The sequence below is a fragment of the Chiloscyllium plagiosum genome, chromosome 13 (genome assembly GCF_004010195.1).
Source record: "Chiloscyllium plagiosum isolate BGI_BamShark_2017 chromosome 13, ASM401019v2, whole genome shotgun sequence".
Lineage (NCBI taxonomy): Eukaryota > Metazoa > Chordata > Chondrichthyes > Orectolobiformes > Hemiscylliidae > Chiloscyllium > Chiloscyllium plagiosum.
The window spans coordinates 45,906,613-45,920,793 of NC_057722.1; the positions used below are offsets into that span (position 1 = coordinate 45,906,613).

The 14,181-nt window shown below is 41.7% G+C and overlaps 1 protein-coding gene across 1 annotated transcript in view; it reads right to left on the bottom strand.

Moving 5' to 3' along the window:
- The window catches only part of LOC122556380 (arf-GAP with coiled-coil, ANK repeat and PH domain-containing protein 2-like), a 183,251-nt gene that overhangs the window by 118,617 nt on the left and 50,453 nt on the right, over positions 1-14,181 (bottom strand). The window contains exons 3-4 of the mRNA XM_043703013.1: positions 9,539-9,658; positions 2,288-2,341 (exon numbers count right to left, since the gene is read on the bottom strand). Of these exons, the coding sequence (XP_043558948.1) occupies positions 2,288-2,341; positions 9,539-9,658 (174 nt within the window). The remainder of the gene's footprint in view (positions 1-2,287; positions 2,342-9,538; positions 9,659-14,181) is intronic.

Below are 14,181 nucleotides of genomic sequence, written 5' to 3' on the forward strand. Positions count from 1 at the left end.
ATAAAATTGTGACATGATAAAACATTTGGTCCATCATACCTTTGCCAACTAATGGCAATCAATATATAAATACAACAGAAGTAACTGTACAGGAGGTAAAGAAAGAATCATTCTAGCTTAATAAGGGACAAGATTTTCTTTTTAAAAAACAGGCAGAAAAGGACAGTTGAAGGATGGTTGGTAATCAATTGTTGGCATTTGCTGTAACCATGCAAACTCCTTGTCAGCTCCCTCAGCAGATCGAACTCTAACATTTCTTATCACCATTCTACACTTTTAAAGTTAAATTCTGAATCTGTACTTGCCAGTGCACACCCTGTGCGATGCAACTTGTATGTCACTGTCTAGTTTTTTTTCCACCCTATGATCTGTATATCCTTGCTTACTATGATCTGCTTGTAAACAAAGCTCTTCATTGTACTTACATACATGTGACAATAAATTAAATCAAAATCACATTCTTTTGGACATATCATAACTTCAAAAGATTGGGATCAAACCGATTACTGAAGGGAGAAAAGCCCAGAAGTTGCCAGGAACTTTGGCTGAGACTATGCCAAGGCTCCTCCTACCATTTAAATCAGCAAGTCATACAACATAGAAACAGGCTCTTTAGCCCAACAAGTCTGACCAACAAACACCAAACTGCATTAATTCCATTTACCTGCGCTTCGTCCATAGCCTATGCCTTGGCATTTTAAGTGCTTGCCCAGTTGAAATTATCTGCCCCAACCATCCTCTCAGGCAACAGGTTACACATTTCTATTATTCTCTTGGTGAAAAACAAATCTCAGATCTCCTCGAAACCACTTACATCTCATCTCAAACTCAGGCCCGCTGGTCTTGGACACATCTGTCATGGGTAAAAGATTTTCACAATCCAACCTATCTATGCCCTCCACAACACTCAATACTCCAATCAGATCCCCCAATCAGCCTCCTCCACACTAGGGAAAACCAACCCAGCCTATTCAGTCTCTCATCATAAAGGAGATTTTTCATCGCAGGCAACATCCTTGTGAAACACCTTTGATCAACATCCACATGCATGAAGTTTTGAATATATTACTGCCAGCCAACCATGTGCCATCAACTGAACAGCTTCTAATTGGCATAATTTCAAATTGGGGGTAATGTGCTCTCCCAAAAGGGAAAACAAAAATGAAATCTGTAAATGAAATGAAATCTGCAGACGGATGGTTTCTGAAAATGGTAAGCAATTATACCATTCCCATTGTATTAAATAACTGGTTTACATCAGCAACAAAAAAAACGTAGGAACAACGAACTCAAAAAAAGTCAAGGATGAGACATATCAAATGGCTTCCTCTTGGACATTATATTAAGAAAATAAAAGCATCAGCAAATGTCAGCAGATTGTAGTTCAATCGTGATCAGTGGCTTGATGCAGAAAACAAAAACAGTAAGCCTGGTATCAGTCAGAAATTTCATGAAATTCAGTGATGCAATTAGTACCTGACTGGGTATTCAAAGCATAATAGGATAAGAAAAATCAATCTCAAATATTGTGCTGGACCCAGTATTTCAACACTTTAGCAATATCCCCTTCAACAGCTCAAGGGGATCAACACTGCAGCAAGTACTCATCTTCTACCTCCACAGAGCCTATCCAAAATCAAAGGGCCCAAATCGGAGTATGATTAAATACCTCTTACTTGACTGATCAGATGCAGATCCAACAACATTCAATAAACTTCACACCATCCATGACAAAGCAACTCAATTGAATGGCACTCTATTCACCACTTTCAAAACGACAGCAGTGTACACTACTTGCAAGGTGAACTGCAGCAACTTGCCTGAGCTCTTTCAACAGCACTTTCCAAAGCCATGATCTCTTAGTACCTTTAAAAAGAGAAATGCAGCAGATACATGAAAACACAACCACCTACATGTTCCCCTCAAAATGAACTTCACTGTGACTTGGAACTATATAGTCACTCCTTGATTTTCGCAAGTTCAAAATCCTAGAATTCTCTTCCTACTCGTGGTTTCAGCATGAATGACCGAAGAAAGCAGCTCATCATCACCTTCTTAAGGGCAGGTGGGGATGGGCATTAAATATTAGCTTAGCCAGAGACATCCACATCCCATAACTAAATTTTTAAAAATTGCCCTTACCCCATTCCACAATAAAAGAAACATTAGACTGCTGATTTCTATGCAGTAAAGTTGTCTGATGGCAATTCAATTATTTAGCTTCAATTTAAATGACACAAATGTATGTCAATTAGGACACAAGAACATTGCCAGAATTTTGACTTACCACGTGGAAAGTGACCATCTCGTGAAGGCTCTCGGAAAACCTCATCAGACTGTTCTATTGGAAGCAAACAAAACCAACAAAGATGTCAATTTTGACTAGTTTTCATACAAGGAATTCTTAATTCATTAGCTAAAAATGTAACTGATTGTATTTTAAAATTGCGATATTGTGCAAAGTTAAACACACTAAGAACCCACAAAATGACAAGAGGAAAAGAATTAGTGAGCCAAAGGATGAAGTCAAGAAAGTTGCTCAAAATTAGGAAACTTTAGGAAACTCTCAGACTGTACAAGATAGAGAGCAGGTGACCTGGAAAAAGAGAGCTATCATCTGTTAAAGCATATAGAGCAGAGGGAGGACTTAAATACAAGAAAAATAATTGGGTGTTCAGTAGCCAATGCACGTCTAGAACAACAGACATAGCAAAGAATTGGGACCTATTGAGGGATAGACTACAGGAAACAACTTTGGGTGAGCTATAATTTACAAAAAGTGAAGATAGAAGGTTGGCTATTCCAACTTTGTGCTGACCAAGTCTGGAAGTGACAAAGGCTCAGGATCAAGTCGGATTTCAAGATAGTCCAGATTATTCTCAGACAGAAGTAAAGAATGGGAACGGAAACGGGAACTCTGGACATTTGCCACTGATTCTAGTGAGATTCAAAACAAAAATTCAACACTTGTCAAACTGAAGTACAGGTAGTTCTCCTATAACACTATAGTTGATCCCCCAGTGAAACCTCACTTAATATAAATAATGGGGCCTATGAGAATAAAAAGTGATGTTAGGACAGACCAACAAAAAAAAACACTCTCAAATCACTCAAAAATCACCCAAAAGTTAAACACAAAGTATAGCACAGCCTGAATGAAGGTATAAATTATATTTATCAATGAAATAAAAAGTAATTTTAACACTTCATTAGAAGTATTGTTAATGCCAGGATAGAGGGTCATCATGATGTAGAAGGTAGACCCTCATTCGTCTTAAGCGAGCTATATGACATTCTCTCCTTAAGTTCACAACACTTATAATATCTAGCTTCTTTTACAGTGTTGTAGCCTGTCTTTTGTATTCACTACCTACAGTTTCATCACCAGGGCGCTTCTTGCTAAGATCCTTGTCACTATGCCTCTCCAATTTTCAAAACAAGGGATAATTTAGGAGCAGCGTACCTTTCACAGGAAGCTGCTCAATGTATCCCTCTCGGAAGGCTGCTCTCTGTACAGTACTTCTCACAGAAAGCTGTGCTGTCAGCAGCTGACATCAGCACATGCACAAAACAGCACGAAGATCTGCACTGACATCAGCACATGCGCAGAACAGCACGAAGATCAGCACTGACATTGGCATATGTGCAGAACAATGCGGAAACTTTGGTGCAGATATCAGCACATACGCAGAACAAAGTGCATGAAATCATCACTGCTGGAATCGCGCTTTTATGAACACAGGCAAGTGTCCTCAAAACTCCCGTTGCTTAATCCCTCAGCAAAGTTTAAGCAAATTGCACTGCCCGAACACGCATTATCAAAGAACTACCCATAGTTCAAAAGAGAAGCCATTTTGTCAAAGCTTTTCTCTTGCACTCGTGAGGACATTTTAGTAAAAACACAAATTCAAGAGAAAACCAAGATTTATATTGCAGAAGAGGAGACGGTTAATTAGCCGAAAGTGGAATCTGATTGACGGATGTTGCCATGGAGAACACGTTGATTAATGCTGATTGACAATTAACAGTCAAGCTTTGTTAAATCCTAAGCTAGGTGTAGTGTGTGTGTGTGTCTGTATGGTCTACAAAAGAACAGGGCCCTGTGTATTTCTATATGTTGCTTCCAGTGCATGCACGCTTTCTATACTGAGCCCAATTTACAATTCGTTGCCACCATAATTCCACACAAATTTTGAATTAACCAAATGTTGCTCAATTGCTGAATCAGACCTCTTATTGATGACTCCCAGTGCAATTTGAAACCACAGGCTGGTTGGGTATAGTCAGAACCTTCTTTGTTGCAAACCGCCTAAGGGAAAAGGTGTTTGATATAACTTGGGATAAACAGTCTAACATACCTGGCATCACACTGGCACTAAAACTACACCACGTTGCTCATTTGCATACATACGTTTTCTCTTCACAACAGAAAATTGTTAGTGGTGAACACCTGACTGATTGGCTGAATGGAGAACTTCAAAATAGACCCCAAGTTATTTGCTCTCTGTACAACTCAAAGTTGAAACAGGGCACATCAACACCACCCTATGGGATAATAATGACTCCAGATTATTTCTCGCTATATACTGTATGCCACAAGGCCAGTACTTTTATGCTAAAACATGCCCAATTTATCTCCCATTACCCTGGAAGTACGACAGAGCCCAAACATTTCAGCAACAAATGAAGCTAGCTGTTTCACACTATTAACAAGTAGCAGCAGCACTTGTCACAAGACCATAAGAAATAGGAGTGGAAGTAAGACCATTCAGCCTTCGAGTCCACTCCGCCATTCAATCATGGCTGATGCGCATTTCAATGCCACTTACCCACACTCGCCCTGTATCCCTTTATTCCTTTCGAGATTAAGAATTTATCAATCTCTGCCTTGAAGACATTTAATGTCCTGGCCTCCAATGCACTCCATGGCAATGAATTCCACAGGCCCACCACTCTCTGGCTGAAGAAATGTCTCCTCATTTCAGTTCTAAATTGACCCCCTCTAATTCTAAGGCTGTGCCCACAGTCCTAGTATCCCCGCCTGACGGGAACAAATTCCCAGCATCCACCCTTTCTAAGCCATGCATTATCTTGTAAGTTTCTATTAGATCTCCCCTCAACCTTCTAAACTCTAATGAATACAATCCCAGGGTCCTCAGCCATTCATCATATGTTAGGCCTACCATTCCAAGGATCATCCATGTGAATCTCCGCTGGACACGCTCCAGTGCCAATATGTCCTTACTGAGGTGTGGGGCCCAAAACTGGACACAGTATTCTAAATGGGGTCCATCCAGAGCTTTATAAAGTCTCAGAAGCACAGTTACTTTTACATTACAAATCTCAAGATAAATGACAACATTACATTTGCTTTTTTAACCACGGACTCAACCTGCAAGTCAACCTTAAAGAGAACCGTGGACTAGCACTCCCAGATCCCTTTGCACTTTGGCTTTATGAATTTTCTCAGTTTAGAAAATAGTCCATGCCTGGACTATTTTTTCCAAAGTGCAAGACCTCACATTTGCTCACATTGAAGATTAGATTACTTAGTGTGGAAACAGGTCCTTCGACCCAATAAGTCCACACCGACCCGCCGAAGCGCAACCCACCCAGACCCATTCCCCTACATTTACCCATTCACCCAACACTACAGGCAATTTAGCCTGGCTAATTCACCTAACCTGCACATTTTGGGATTGTGGGAGGAAACCGGAGCACCTGGAGGAAATCCACGCAGACATGGGGAGAATGTGCAGAGAGTCGCCTGAGGCAGGAATTGAACCCGGGTCTCTAGCGCTGTGAGGCAACAGTGCTAACCACTGTGCCACCGTGCCGCCCATCAGCCATTTCTTGGATCACTCTCCGAAACTGTCTAAATCTTTCTGCAGCCTCCCCATCACCTCAGAACCACGTGCCTGTCTACCTACCCTCAGAACTCTAGGCCAGGAGATTTATCAATTTTTAGACCTTTTAGCTTTTCTAGCACTCTCTCTTTTGTAATGGCTACCATACACAACTCTGCCCCTTGACTCTCCTTATTTGTTGGGATATTACTCATGTCTTCCACCATGAAGAGTGACACAAAGTACTTAAGTTCTTCAGCTATTTCCTTATCGCCCATCACTAGCCTTCCTGCATCAATTTGGAACAGTTCAATTTCTACTTTTGCCTCTCATTTTGTTTCTTATGTACTGAAAGAAACTTTTACTATCATTTCTAATATTACTGGCTAGCTTACCTACATTTTTGATCCTCTCCTTCCTTATTTCTCTGTTATCCTCGGTTTGTTTTTGTAGTCTTCCCAATCTTCTGATTTCTCAGTGCTCTTGGCCACTTTATAGGCTCTCTCTTTTTCTATTACACATTTCCTGACTTCCTTTATCAGCCATGGCTGTTTAATCCCACCTCCCCCCACCCCTGCTCACTGCGATAAAGTTTCTTTTCTTTAAGATGAACCTCTGTACTTTGCCCTCAATTACACTCGGAAATTCCTGCCATTGTTGCTCTACTACCTTCCCCACTAGGCTCTGCTTCCAGTCAATTTTCATCAGTTCTTCTCTCATGCCCCTATAATTACTTGTATTTAAATATAACACTATTACATCAGATTTTGTCTTCTCTCTTTCAAACTGCCTACTGAACTCTACCATATTATGATCGCAGACTCCTAAGTATTCCTTTACTTTAAGATATTTTATAAAGTCTGGCTCATTACATAGCACTAAGTCCAGAATAGCCTGTTCCCTTATGGGCTCCATCACAAGCTGCACCAAAAAGCCATCCTGTAAGCATTCCATGAATTCCCCTTCTCTGGATCCACCAGCCAGTCCATTTGCTTATTGAAGTCCCCATAATCACCATGACCTGGCCTTTCTGAAATGCCCTATTTCCTGGTACATTTTGCGCCCCTGGTCCTGACCATTGCTGGGAGGTCTGTACATAACTCCTATTATGGTTTTTATGCCTTTGTGGTTCCTCAACTCCACCCACACAGGCTCCACATCATCTGACCCTTTGTCATTCAGTGCCATAGATTTAATTTCATTCTTAACTAACAAGACAACGCTGCCTCCACTGCCTACCTCACTCTCTTTTTAATAAGTTGTAAATCCTTGGATGTTTAACAGCATTCCTGAACCCCCACCAAACACCGGTTCCAAAACTGATGCCAATGCCCCATGAAGTAGAATCCCTCTTTCCCAAACCAATCTAAGCCACGTGTTTACTTCTCTAGTTGTCTTATCCCTATGCCAATTAGCACGTGGTTTGGGCAGTAATCCAGAGATTATGACCCTCGAAAAACCTGTTCTGCAATTTCCTTCCTACTGTTTGATACACCCCAAACAGGTCCTCCTTCCCAGCCTTGCCTATGTTATTTGTGCCAACGTAGGTCACAACAACTGGATCCTCCCCCTCCAATATCCTTTCAAGCGGTCGGAGATGTCCGGCACCCTGGCACCGGGCAGGCAAGACACACCATGCGGTACTCCCGATCCGGCTCACAAAGGATACTATTTGTCCCCCTAATTATAGAATCCCCTATAACAACTACTTGTCTTTTTGCTCCCCCTTCTTAAATAGCCTTCTGCACCATGGTGCCATGGCCAGCTGGCTCATCCCATCCACAGCCCCTTTCCTCATCCATACAGGGACAAAAATTTCATACCTGTTGAGCAAAGTCAAGGACTGAGGCTCCTCCACTCCTGAACTCAGAATCCCCCTACCTGCCTCACTTACTCTCACTAGAACATTTCTGATGAATCAAACTCTTAAAATAACCCAAAGAAATGACAAATATTGACTGCAAGTCAAGTGAGTTATTCATGCCTTAATAATTTGGCGCCACGCTTTTAAAATATTAAAGTATGTACTCAGAATGATGAATGCTCTCACTCTGCAACTTTTTACTGTGCCGTTATTTCCTATGATCAAACATTTCTCAAATACAAATCAATTACTTGGAAGAACATTATGGAGGATAAAGATGATGGCTCAAGTCTAACCAATGCTTGCAGAAAGTTTTATCTTGTCCAGGACTGGATATCACAAGCAACTTGACAGCAGAAAGACAACATATTGAGATATTGTCAAGAGGCAGCATGTTGATGAAAAACAGGAGACAGCCAAAGATTGTCATCTGTTGAAGTTTTCCCAAGAATCAGTGCAAACTGGAGAGAAGGCATCACTCAAAATGCTCTGTCTCCACTCAAATGTAGCTTTGTCAAAAAGAAAACAAGTTAGGTCTATGCAATTGAGTTGGACATGGGAGACTTATCACGCCATTATTTTCTAAACACTCTTCAATTTTTTTTCTCTAATTGAATTATAATTTAATCGAATGATGTCACATTTTACATTAAGAAAACTGTAAAACACAGTGAAAAAGGTTTCAAATGTCACCACAATCTGACGCCATCTTTCATAATTTAAGAATAGGGAAAAAAAGATAGACCTTAAAGACAGTAAATCAATCCTGAGCCAGCTTGTCACCAAGGGCAGTTATCCCACTTCCACCACCTCACTGACATCTACACTGGACCCAACAAATGGCAAAGTCACTGATCTTCAGGTGCTCTCTTGCTGCTGGGCTGATTCTCCTCCACCTGCACCGGACCTACCAATGGACCACTTCGATGTCAATGTTATGCCATCCTGCCACTGCTTCGCTGCCGCCAGTGTCGGACCCAACAATCATGTCACCAATCCTCAGGTGCCATCTTTTACCGCTAAGTCTACATCGCCGATGTCACTTTCACAGATTCAGACGCCAGATCCCGTGCTCATCCCAGAAAGGAAGGAAGGGTTCACTTAAGTCCACACTAGGCTCTTTCAAGGTCTGTCACTGATCAAGTTCAAGTGGTAAGCAAGGAAAACGAAAGATAAAAGATGCAGTCAGGCTAGATGAGCTCTAGCTTAGAAGCTCTAATCGATCGCCATCTTGCAGGAAGTTTAAATAGAAATCTTACGAAATAGTAGCAGAAATAGACAATTCAACCCTTCGAGCCTGCTCAGCCATTCAATGAGATTGCGACTGTTATGTATTTCAAGTTGCACACGATCACAACTATCCCCAATAAAACCTTTGATAATGCAATTACAGCCTTACATAAATGAAAAAAGAAGAAAACTGCACACAGCATTCGAAATGCAGTCTCACCAAGGTCCTATATAACTAGGACATAATATTTTTACTTTTATCCTCAACTCTTCTCAAAAGGATAACATTTCATTTGCTTTAATGGCACTTTACCTGCATACAAATGCTGTATGACTCATACACTACAACACCCAAATCCCTTTGCACCTTGCAATTTCACATTTGGTCACTTAAGTGACATTCTGCTCTTTCATTCTGCATGCCAAAATGAATCACTTCATATTTTCCCATATTACGTTCCATCTGTTGGGTTCTTGCCCATATATTATCTGTATCCTTCTGTAAGCTCCTATGTCACTAAACTATCAGCCTGCAACTATCTTTCAAAAGAAACTCAGCCACTATTCTAATATCAATTTATTCAGAACAGGGTCTTACCTCAATAACTTCATCTTTGGTAGACTGATGGGCAAGCTCACGAATTCCATTTACAAACTGCTTGTTAGCATTACAAAAGTTCTTTCCAGCATCTATCATTCCAGCACACAGCTTAACAACCTATAACAGGAAAAAAAGTTATAATTTAATTACCTCAAGTTTAAAAAAAGTTACAATACAGGAGAGAAAATCAGAACTGCAAGAATACTCACGTTCAGAGGTAACAAAAAGGTTTCAAGAGAAGTTGTGTGGAAGTAGGAGGTTAAATGTAACACCAAGCTTGTGAGAAGACTAGCTTAATGTCAGATTGTTTCCAGGGAAGGGGATGGAGTAAATAAACAAAAGAACAGAGCTTGGAACAGGCACAAAAACATCAGCATTTCCAATATTTAATTAGAGAAACTTTCTGCTCATCTAGTAAGGGATGGTGGTTAAGCAATTAGACAACTTGGCAGTAGTAGAGACGTCTAAAGAAATCATGGTGAGGTAAAACTGGTACTTGTCAGTGTACATATGAAAAGTAATTTTGCATTTTGTATCCTAACACCAAGGGCAGCACGCAAATGAGAAATAAGAGCAGTCAAGGATAAATCCTTGCGATACGAAGGTAACTCAAGAAATAAAAGTGAGAGAAATATAAATAATGTTTTGCAGTGATAACAGGACACAGTGAATCCAATTATATCCAACTCAATTAAAAACTAAAAATGCTACAAACATTTGTAGTGGGGGGGAGAAGAGAAGGGGGGCAGAGGAAAGAGATGGGGAGGATGAGAGATGAGATGAGATGAGAGGGGAGGGAGAGAGGGGAGGGAGGAAGGGAGGGAGGGAGAGAGAGATAAGGGACAGGGTGAGAAAGAAGGAAGAGGAAGAGAAGTTGGAGGAGAGTTATCAGGATGAGGAATGGAGTTGGTGGTAGAAACTGTCACAAGAATTAGAGACAGGGTTTTACATCTACCTAATTTTTAAACTGGATGAAATTTCTGGCAAAATCCTGCTATAGAATTTAAAGACAGTAGAGATAACAAAGTGCTAAGCAGGTAACGCTCAGTGTTGGTGAAAAACACTACCAATGTGCAAGGGAAGAAAAGTCAGTGGTGACAAATATCTGGCAACAATTAAATAGTTAAAACTGGAACCACATAACAAAAGCTTCAAAAGTAGACCACAGGATGATGGTGCAGAAGGATGAGGATGCTGTGATTAATTGCATCAAAAGCTGCAAACTGGCTGAGAAGGATGAGGCGAGGTAGCCTACTTTTAATCACGATTGCATCAGAGTCACAAGTGACATTCTGTAAGAGCTGTTTCAGTACTGGGCCAGGGCAATGCGATCAGAAAGGACTCAAAGTTTGAGCTTCAGGAAAGACTGACATGAAATTTAGGAAACAGAGTTAAGGACATCAGAGAAAGAAAGGAGATTGGAGATAGACCAACAATTGCAAGGACAGAGAGAGAGATCAGAAATTGACTTCATGAGAAACCAAGGTGATGATGGCAGATTTGAAGAACAAGATGGAGCAGACAGAAGCATTAGTAACATTAAATTTCCCTTCCTGACTCCAGTGTGAGGTAGTGATTTCTAATTTTGTAGGGTCCTGTAGCGTCAAGAGGATAGCAGGCAGGTCTCATGGAAAGTATAATTTCAGAAAGGGAACAAGGGAGATGGGAAATTTGACAATGATGCAATTTCAAGATGGAGGGATGAGGGCAATGGGGGTTTCTTAGTGAGTTAAGGAAGTGGCAACAATTGATCAATCTGGTCTCAATCTTGACAGCAAATGAAATCCACAAATTTCTCACCCTTGGAACTCCAGACAAAGGGCCAAGATAGTAGTTTAGGAAAGTGGGATGTGGGGCGGGATGCAGAAAAAAAAAAGGCTTGGTGTTATCTTTGATTTCAGGAATGTTCCAACAGGAAGCAGTTCTGGCAGACAAGCGCATGGCTTATCACTTTTTTTGCAATAGCTGGATCTGCTAGCAAATAAATAATAGGGCAAAAAGAGACATGAGATCACTTTGGCAAATAGGGTTAAGGAGAATCGAAAGGGATTCGACAATACATTAAAGGACAAATCAGTAACTAGGGAAAAGAACAGGGCCCCTGCAAACCCACTTATGTGTGGAACCACAGGAGGTGGGGGGAGATACTAAACAAGTATTTTGCAGCGTTTACTGTGGACAAGAATATGGAAGCTAGAGAACATGGGGAAATAAATAGCCACACCTCAAAAAATGTCCATATTAGAGAAGGGATGGTGCTGGACGCCTTCAAATGCAAAAAGGTGAATAAAGCCCCCAGGACCTGCTTGGTGTACCTGAGAAGTCTGCGAGAAGCTAGCGAAGCAATTACATGGTCCCGTGCTGAGATTTTTGGATCAGCAATAGTCACAGATGAGGTGTCAGAATACTGAAGGTTGGTCAACATGGTGCCACTATTTAAGCAACATGGTAAGAAAAAGCCAGGAAACTACAGGCCAGTGAGCCTGCCATCAGTCATGGCAGGTTGTTGGAGAGGATCCTGAGGGATAGAATTTATCATGTATTTGGAAAGGCAAGGACCGATTCGGGATAGTCAGCATGGCTTTGGACATGGGAAATCATTACTCACAAGCTTGATTGTTATGTAGTCTTCAAAAAATCAGAGAGGTTTGATGGAGGCAGAGGAGTGGGCATGATACATATGGACTTCAGCAAGGCATTCGACAAGGTTCTGGTAAACTGGTTAACAAGGTTAGATCACATAGAATACAGAGATAACTAGCCATTGGGATATACAACTGGATTGAAGGTAGGGTGATGTGGAGGTGCTAGAGTGTGACTGGGGCAGACAAAGTCAGAAGTTGCATGACACCAGGTTTAGTCGAAGAGATTTATCTGAAAAACACAAGCTTTTGGAGCACTGCTCTTTCGTCAGGTTTGAAAGCAGAAGACAGTGGCTGGTGATAGAGGGTTGCTTTTCGGACCGGAGGCCTATGACCAGTGGTGTGTCACCAAGATAGTGCTGGGTCCAATGGGGTTTTGTTATTTATATAAATGATTTAGATGTGAACATAGGAGGTACGGTTAATAAGTTTGCAGGTGACACCAAAATTGGTGGTGAGGTGGACAGTGAAGAAGATTACCTCAGATTACAACAGGATCTTGATCAGAATGGCAGAGGAGTGACAGATGGAGTTTAATTCAGATAAATGTGAGTTGATCCATTTTGGAAAGGCAAATCAAGGCAAGATTTATACACTTAATAGTAAATGTCCTGAAAGTGTTGCTGAATGAAGACCTTAGAGTGAGTGCAGGTTCATAATTCCTTAAAAGTGGAGTCACAGGGAAACAACATAGTAAAGGCGGCATTTGGTCAGCACGTTGAGTATAGGAGTTAGGAGGTCATGTTGCAGCTGTATAGGACATTGGTTAGGCCACCTTTGGAATACGGTGTTCAATTCTGGTCTCCCTGCTCTAGGATGGATGTTGTGAAACTTGAAAGGTTCAGAAAAGATGGTTCCAGGGTTGAAGGGTTTGAGCTATAGTGGGAGGCTGAATGATTTGATTACTTAGTGTGGAAACAGACCCTTTGGCCCAACAGGTCCACACCGACCCACCGAAGCGCATCCACCCAGACCGATTCCCCTACATTTACCCCTTCACCTAAAACTACGGGCAATTTAGCATGGCCAATTCACCTAACCTGCACATTGCTTTGGACAGTGGGAGGAAACCTGAGCACCCAGAAGAAACCCACGTAGACACGGGGAGAATGTGCAAACTCCACACACTCAGTCGCCTGAGGCAGGAATTGAACCTGGGTCTCTGGCGCTGTGAGGCAGCAGTGCTAACCACTGTGCCACCGTGCTGCCCACGGACTTGGGCTATTTTCCCTGAAGTGTCAGAGGTTGAGGGGTGACCTTATCCAGGTTTATAAAATCAGGAGGGTCACAGACTTGATAAATAGACAGGGTCTTTTCCCCCCCAATGTAGCAGAGTCTAAAACTCGAGGGCATAGTTTTTAGGACAGCACGGTGGTTCAGTGGTTAGCACTGCTGCCTCATAGCACCAAGGTCCCAGGTTCAATTCCAGCCTTGAGCAACTGTCTGTATGGAGTTTGCACATTCTCCCAGTGACTGTGGGGGTTTCCTCCGGTTTCCTCCCACAGTCCAAAGATGTGCAGGTTAGGTGAATTGGCCAGGCTAAATTGCCTATAGTGTTAGGTGCATTAGTCAGAGGGAAATGGGTCTGAGTGGGTTACTCTTCAGAGGGTCGGTGTGGACCAGTTGGGCCAAAGGTCTTGTTTCCACACTGCAGGGAATCCAATCGTAAAAAAAAATTAAGGGACCTGTTCACATCCAAATCATGCAGAGGGTGGTGCATGTATAAAATGGGCTGCAAGAGAAAGTGGTGGATGCTGGTACAAATACAATATTTAAAAAGCATCTGGATGGGTATATGAATAGGAAAGGTTTGGAGGGATATGGGCCAAATGCTAACAAATGGGACTCTCAGTTTAGGATATCCGGTTGCATTGACAAGTTGGACTGAAGGGTCTGTTTCCATGCAGTACAACTCTGACTTGAATTGTACATAATATTCTTTTAAAATCTTTAATCCTTGGACTTGAGAGCGCAGAGATCAGGGCCTGGAGGAATCCT